The 8492-nt window shown below is 36.1% G+C and overlaps 1 protein-coding gene across 1 annotated transcript in view; it reads right to left on the minus strand.

Annotated features, from left to right (window-relative positions):
* Nucleotides 1–608: 608 nt before the first annotated feature.
* LOC107680605 (NEDD4-binding protein 3 homolog) overlaps nucleotides 609–8492 on the minus strand; it is a 28323-nt gene continuing 20439 nt past the window's right edge. The window contains exons 3-5 of the mRNA XM_016476549.1: nucleotides 5442–6044; nucleotides 4209–4472; nucleotides 609–2116 (exon numbers count right to left, since the gene is read on the minus strand). Of these exons, the coding sequence (XP_016332035.1) occupies nucleotides 1544–2116; nucleotides 4209–4472; nucleotides 5442–6044 (1440 nt within the window). The 3' untranslated portion in view covers nucleotides 609–1543. The remainder of the gene's footprint in view (nucleotides 2117–4208; nucleotides 4473–5441; nucleotides 6045–8492) is intronic.

Below are 8492 nucleotides of genomic sequence, written 5' to 3' on the forward strand. Positions count from 1 at the left end.
TTTTACAGATTTACAGCCAAATCAGATCATAAAAGTAAAGTAATCGTTTTTATGAGGCTATATAGCCTAATGTATAACTATATAATAGATATATATTATATGGCCTGGAGTCCAGCCCAATAAATAGCCTACACTTAAAGGGGTCATATGATGCTTTTTTAAAGATCATTATTTTGTGTATTTGGTGTAACAGAATATGTTGACATGCTTTAATGTTCAAAAAACACATTATTTTTCAAGCTTCAACACTAACTGCAGTTACTGAAACCACGTCTTGTTTCTTTGCGTGAACATTTGGGAGGCATTATGCAAATATTTTCACATAGTGAGGTAGATATGTGGGGGCGTGTTAGAACGAGCCGTTTTAGGGGGGCGTGGCAGAGTCTTAACTTTGATAAAGAATATCTCTTTGGTTTTGAGACTTTAGTCTTTGCAACTTTAGGGATCTTATCTATTCACGAACAGCTTGTAACACTCCAAAGAGAAAGGACAACTCGAAATCGCATCATATGACCCCTTTAATAAGGTTATAAATAAAGTTAGATACTTTATTAACATATAATAAAATATAGTGTATGTGAAAGAAAGCACTAATTGGAAGACACATTTGAAACTTTTATTTTGCACTAACTGGAAGACACATTATAGAGCTGTTTTTACAGAACAAGGGAAATATCCTTCAGTCAACGTAAGGGAAAATGGCAAGGTTTATGCAACTTTGAGGTAAAGAACACCATACATGTATAGTACAAATCTATACAATTAATACATGAAACAAAAGATGAAATTCAGTAGTTTTTAACAAATCACAGTATAGTTTGCTATATTAAGATATAATAACGTGGGATCTAACGTTACCCTTACATCAATGACTTTTCAACAGTTTTATGCACACACTGGCTTCAAACTTTCCAGAATTTTAATTTCACATTCATGCAGCTATACACATCTTGGGTCAAAAGAACAGAAAAGCCCACCAGAGCACAACAATACACATAGTAGCACAAATGCTTCTATATGGATCTGCTGTTTACATATTTTTTTTCTAATGCAAAGGACAACTTCTAAGTTGTGTGCTTTTAAAGTGCAACATGCGTTTTAGGGAATGCACACTTCTGATTTCAGTCTTTAAAGAATGGCAGCATAAAAAATATGATGTTGGGATTTGTGATTTATCATCCACTGGAACTGTTGTGATGACCTTGAGCAATATTCAGTACCTAAAGCACAAATATACTATAGAATCAATGAAAGAAAATGGGGCTAGAACACTCATTGTGACTGTTTTAGAATCCAAAATCAAATACGTCTAAAATAAAATTTGGGATGAGTCACTGTTTTGATGATTCAAATTTATCAAAGCAAAATCCCTTCTGTGATACAAAACAACCCATATTATTCAGCTTGCTCCTCTGTTTGGTACACTTTTTGGTCAAACTTATATAGTTTAGTTTATTTATTCGGTTTAAAACATTGTCTTGGGTTAAGGAGCCAGAGCTGTTGGCATCAATCTAATCTCCGATGCCAAAGAACATTTGCAAAGTCAAATTTCAGAGGACTCAATCCTCTCTATCCAGGGCAGACCAGTGTGCAGCTTCGCTTCTTGTAAAGCCCCGCCCTCATCTCTACCCCCTGACCCCACCTCTTCAACTCTTGCCCTGTCCCCTCTCAGCATTGCCAGTTCTCTCTCTAAGGCCTCATTCTTGTGGTACATCTCCAGGTAACTGGCCTGCAGTTCCTTCTGGTAGCGTATCACCTTTTCCTTCTCATTCTGCCACGTGCTCCTCTCAATTTCAAAAGCTGAAGCCTGTGCCTCGTTCTGCCGCCTTTCCAGCAGCAGTTCAGCTCTGAGACGCTCCTCCGTAGCACTGGCTCCTCCAGTCTCACCCGCATCTGCTCGATGCTCCTCGAAAGTAGGCAAGGGGCATTTCCGCCGGGCACCCTGTAGGGCCATCTGTAGCATGTCGATCTGACTGTCCTTGCTCCGGATCTGATTGCGTGCCTCATGCAGCTGAGTCTTTAAGAGGAAGATTTCACTCAGCTTCTGTGTAACCTCTGCCTGAGAGTCCCGAAACTGTTGCTTCAGTAAAGAGATTTCTCCAGACTTTTGGCAAACCTATCAGAGAAATACAATTTAGTAATTTATTACAGCTTACACAATACACAAAATACGATTTGAAAAGATTGTTCATAACAAGGCTGTCTAGGATGGTTGCTGTCCTTTGTTTTAATTATGAAAGGCTCACATGGGTTTGTTCAGACAGGCAACTAAATCTTTTTTTTCCCAAACAATTTTTTTTGTCATTTCTGATTTAAAACCATTTAGTTATTTGTACAGTCTGAAAAGTGAAAAGAAAACATATGAAATCTGATCTGAACCACATTCATATGTGGTTTGAAATCTGATTAAAATTATTTTTTATAAATAATATATGTGTACACGCACACACACACAGATTTAACAGTTAAATTCTAATGTATAAAATTAGATTAATTTAATATAATAAATATATAGAATTAATTATAAAAATTAGTTTAATATGAGACTTGATTTTATTTAATATATATATATATATATATGTGTGTGTGTGTGTATATATATATATATATATATATACGGGTCATTTCATTTAATATTATATTTGTATATTTAATTATATATACAACGTGTCAATTCACTTCCATCTGCTTCTATAAAATATATAAATATATTTATCTATTTTTTTCTCTCTATGTAGTCAGTAAACAATTCAGTGGTTTTGGATGCCTGTGGCGAGATTTCCATAAAATCTCAAAGGAAAAAAATCTGTAATTTCCATTTTCTCTGTACAATGATATATACTTTTTAATTCCTTTTTTGTCTTTGTCTCTTTTTTGTCTTCAAGTCATTACTATGGCAACTGACATATCGAATAGTGACTAAACTGTTTGAACAAGTGGCTCTTATTACTTGCAAAATGACAGTGTGGACAGTCAGCCTTAAACATCTCAGTGGCTACGTTTACATGCACAATTTTTGGTTCAATCGGACTGAATTCATTCCGATTGATGAATCAGAATGTAGTGTTTACATGAACGCTAAATAAAGTGATCGGGTTGATGTGCGTGTTTATATGTCACAAGCTTCAAATCGGAATTGATTTTCTTTTACATGCGCACACTGATAGGCATGGGACGATAACCGGTTTCAAGGTATACCTCGGTTTGGACAAGTCACGGTTTCAAAACCACAAAAATTTCCTGTTATACCGTTCCTGCGGTATGCGCAGTTTTTTTACGTGTCGTCCCGTCGAAAAAGATGAAGTCAGTCGTATGGGAATTTTTCGGGTAACGTAGACTTAAGCCCCGTTCACACCAATAACGATAACTATAAAGATAACGATATTAGCATCCACACCAGCGAACGATATCGTCTGTTTATTCTAAGCGCACGCTCGTCTGCCACTTTAAATTCTTGAGCTTGTTACAGCAGGATGGATTCTGATTGGCTGTCAGTGTTTTATTTTTAGAACTATATCTTTATCGTTATCGTGCTTGGTGTGAACGGGGCCTTAACTATGTTCCGTACACAACGATGTTCCGTACAGATGACGTTTTAGCGCCGATTACTAAATAAATACTTCCAATAACCACTCTCCTACACGGTTTATTTATTTGTTTTTAACATCAGAATTAATATTTATAAATTTATGGATAAATATATATATAAACCGCTGTGCTGTGCTGCTCATATTTATCACACAGTAAAAGAGAGTTTTATAATGACAGGACATGCATTTACACAACACTTTATTCAAAAGGAAGAACCGCTTGTTCTGCGTGTCATACGTCATTATGCTCTTTCTGCGTCATTGCACATGTGCAGTTCTTTCAGTTTCGGGGTTCAATCCGATCGAGTGTTTACATGCACTCTCAGTCGTATTAGAAAAGGAATAAACCACCCCCTTCAATCCTTAAGAGCTCAATCGGATCAATTAAGGTGTTTACATGAAGGTTTTTCAGTCCGATTGAGCCGCCAATCCGATTACAAATGGATTATTTGGTTGCATGTAAACATAGCCATTTAGATTTGTGTTCAGTGTGAACAAACTAACAAGTATACATGATACGTTTATCTTGCAACTAAAATCTATTTCTTTCTTTTATCTCTTGCAAACTTTTCTGAAATCCCCAGAGCTTTGGACAGATAGCTCTGACTTAATGCATACCTCCCATTGGGTCTCTTCCAGCTGGGGATTAATGCTTTGGCTTTGTGCTGCTGGGCTTTGACTTCTCAGGGTCTGGCACTCCAGCCTGACAGAATCCAGCTCCTCCTGCAGCCGGTTGCGTTCCTGCTGTGCCTTATACAGCTGCAGCTGCAGGTTTCTTTGTGAACGCTGGGACTGCTGGGATACCTGCCGCAGTTTGACGTTGTACAGGTGTTTCAGTTCTGTCACTTCCTTCTCCCAGAGACGCTGCTTCTCTTCAAAAACCTACAGGAGGACACACACACAGTTTTAAATTTTATTATAGTTTTTATTTTGTAATAATGGTAATGTAATGCTTTTCAGTATTTTCAGGTTTGCTTATTTTTTCAGCGTATTTACTTCTTTTTTTTTTTTAGTTGTAGTATTTGTTTATGGCCTATGTTTAAAATTATTTAAATATATTGTTTTATAAGGTATCAACCTTTTTTTAATTTTTTTTTATATATATATTAAACCTATTTTTTTTAAAGAAATGAATACTTTTATTCAGAAAATATGCATTAAATTGATCAAAAGTGGAAGTGAAGACAAATATATATTATTTAACCATGTTACAAAATATATCTAATTAAAATAAATGCTGTTCTTTTGAACTTTATTCCTGGAAGAAATGTGTTATTTTTTCCACAAAAATAATATGCAGCACAACTGTTCTCTACATTAATAATAGGGCTGCACGATAAATCGCATGCGATATTTAATGCGCATCTTGTCAAAATGCCGGTTCTGTAATCAGCGGTAAATCTCCATCACCTGCGGGCTTTCACATTGAGCAGCATTAACTACACAGAGCCGTTGTTCACTGAGCTTTTCCATCACAGGAATAAATTACATTTTAAAATATATTCAAATAGAAAACTGTTATTTTAAAATGTAATATTTTTTCACAATATTACTGTTTTTACTGTAATTTTTTATCAAATAAATGCAGCCCTGGTGAGACAAACTGACAAAAAAAAAAAAAAAAAATATATATATATACATAAATTACATATATATTGTATAATATATTATGAAAACTAGCACAGTTATTATTATTATTAATATGAATTTATCATAAGCATATATTTACGTTATATTGTGAAATATTTATTTTTATAATAATATTTCACAATATTATTAAATATATGCAGCATTGTTGAACATAAGAGATATTAAAAACATGAAAAAAAAATCAATCTTAAAGATGCTGACCTGTGCAACAGCGTCTTCGCTTTCATCCAGGTTCCTCCTCATCTGACGTAGCTCGTTCTCTTTTTCCTGCAGACGGTCCTCCAGGTCCCTCACCACATCCTCCAGAGAGTGCGACAGCTCGTAGGGTGGCGGGGCCTCGCTTCCATAGCACTGCAGGCGGTTCAGCGTAGCCATACTGTGACAGGACACGTCTGTGACCGTGGAAGCGGCTCCCTTGGAGCCAAGCGAGGTGCGATCTAGTGAGCCTATGTGGTTGATGTGACCCATAGAGGCACTGATTTGTCCCAAGTGAGGGTGGAACGGCGGCCGATAAGGCGGCAGGCTGTACATGGAATTGTGCCCCGAGTCGGATGTGTTCTCCTCTTCCTGGCTGAGGCCCCGGGCTGCTGCTAGCACGCCTTTGCTGACACTCGCGCCTGGCCGTGAAGGGGAGGAGGACGAGGAAGAGGTGGACAGCGATTTGGATGCTGCTTTGGCATAGGACGGATGCATGACGTTGGTTAAGCCGCTCTCTACCTCCTCTGACTTGGAGGGGTAGAGGTTCTGCATTGAACTGAAGTTTTTTGGGGTGACCGGTTTAAAGGCGGAAGGCCTGAATCGTGGCTGCGAAATGAAAAGGATAAGTCAACTGCAGCATGTGCATCAGGAGAATAGATCTACACTTAAATATTGGAGCCATGCCAAACAACAAAGTAATTTGATGTAGACCACTTTTACTTCCATATTTCTTTGGTCTCGCTGAATTTCCTGCTCAATGTCACCTGAGGGAGACCATATTTGATTACAGAGATAAATTTAGCCAGCAGAGGCTAGTCAGTTAGTCTACACGCTGCTGGCCCGAACAGTTTATATGATTTATTTCCATTTGAGACTGTGGGGAGTAGCCCACCTATCAATAAATTACACTTGCCTCAAGAAGAAATATTGCCCTTATGGAGCCAGACTGGAAACATTGTCACGATTTCTGCATTTCATTGACCGGCTTTGAAACCACAACGAGGAACCTATTCATCTTGTTTTAATCCAGTCATTGTAAAGTGTGTTTTTAAAGGGGTCATATGATGCGATTTCAATTTTTCCTTTCTCTTTGAAGTGTTACAATCTCTTGGTGCATAAAGAAGATCTGTAAAGTTACAAAGACTAAAGTCTCAAATCCAAAGAGATATTCTTTATAAAAGGTAAGAGTCAACCACGCCTACCTAAAACGGCTCGTTCTAACACGCCCCCACATGTCTACGTCACGATGTGGGAACGGCCTGAAAGCGAAACTACTTTGTTTGGCCTTCCAAAAGAGGAGACAACTAGAAATCAGTGGTTAAGTGTAGGGGTCGACCGATTATCGGCACCGATATTAAGCATTTTTATGATTATCAGTATCGGTCATTTTCAAAACCGATTCGCCGATAAAATAACTTAATTTTGAAACGCGCTATTTGGTTAAACCGCATAAACACATTTCATTACATCAAATACACAAAATAATGTTCTTTTTAGCAACATCATATGACCCCTTTAACACCTGCTCCTTCCGAGATTTGTTAAATACTCACTGAAAACAAATGCTGATGGGCAAAAAAGCCAGTAACTGATAAATTCATCCTTACTTTCCTACAAAGTGGTAAACAACTACTGAACAGAGTTTATTTTTCTTTCATTCCTTAATTAAATAAAATTAATTTTAATATTAACAAAAATGCTGCTTTTAGGTCATGTCTGAATTACCATATTACTATGTTTTGTTTAAAATGACAACTATGTTGTCACATCTTTAGTTTCATAAATGATTAGTTTCCATGGGAAAGCTCATAATACCCTAATTAATAAATTTGTTTGTCCACTCAAGCTCTTTATTAAAAAAAAAACTAAAACTGCTTAAATTAATAATAAAAATAAATAAATTATATGTTATTTTTATTAAATAATGTATTACTTCTATACATTTTTTAACAACTTCTCTATGTGGTGTTGATGACAACAAAAATCTGCAAGAAAATGTCAGATTTTTACTTGCTGGTTTTACATAAAATTTGAAGAAATTGATGCTAATTTGTGTTTATAAATATTCTGTAATATAAAAAAATTATAAAATAAAATAAAATAGCAGTGTATATATAAGATTTAATCTAATTTCATATATATATTTAATATTAATATTATATGTAGTTTACATAGTTTTCTATCTTTTGCTGTAGTGTGTCAATAGGAAATATCATTTTACATTTCCAAACATTCATTTTGCCATTAATTGTAATAATCCAGTGAGATTTTTGTTTGCACAAGGAGTCTGACAACAGCTAGTGCTCCACACAGAGATCTGATCTGATCATCATCCAGTCTGTCTGGAATGACATGAAGAAACAGAACAAACTGAGACAGACTAAATCCAGAAGAACTTTGGCAACATCTCCAAGATGCTTCAAGAAAGCAAAGCTACAGAACTGTTAAAAGTTTTAGGTACTTGTGTAAAAATGCTGTAAAAAAATGAGGATGCTGTCAAAAATAATGCCACAAATAGATTTTCTTGATCAATTAACTTCTATTAACTAAATTAAATCAACATTTGGTGTGACCAAGTTTGTGTTTAAAGCAGTTTTTGCCTTAGATGCACTTGCGCATAGTTTTTCAGGTAGCTTTGCAGGGAGGTCTCTTGAAGCATCTTGGACGCATTACAAACTGAACGATTCGCTGGACTAATCCTATTAAATTTGGAAAATAAAAGAGCTTAAAGTGTGTGAAATATAATGTTCTCAGTGCCACTGCGCTCAACAAGGCAGAACAAACGATGTAACAGGCAACGTGCTGTCTGCCCAGTGGCGTAGACAATTGTCGAAAGACAATGATTTTGTATTGACGATAGTCAGGGATATTGTCAAAACATCAGTTATTGGCAATATTAAGAGGATTTGGCATTTCCAATTAAAGGGGTCATATGATGCAATTTCAAATTTTCCTTTCTCTTTGGAGTGTTACAAGCTGTTCGTGCATAGAAAAGATCTGTAAAGTTGCAAAGACTAAAGTCTCAAACCCAAAGAGATATTCTTTATAAAAGTT

This window comes from Sinocyclocheilus anshuiensis, unplaced genomic scaffold, assembly GCF_001515605.1.
Source record: "Sinocyclocheilus anshuiensis isolate Anshui unplaced genomic scaffold, SAMN03320099.WGS_v1.1 scaffold328, whole genome shotgun sequence".
NCBI lineage: Eukaryota > Metazoa > Chordata > Actinopteri > Cypriniformes > Cyprinidae > Sinocyclocheilus > Sinocyclocheilus anshuiensis.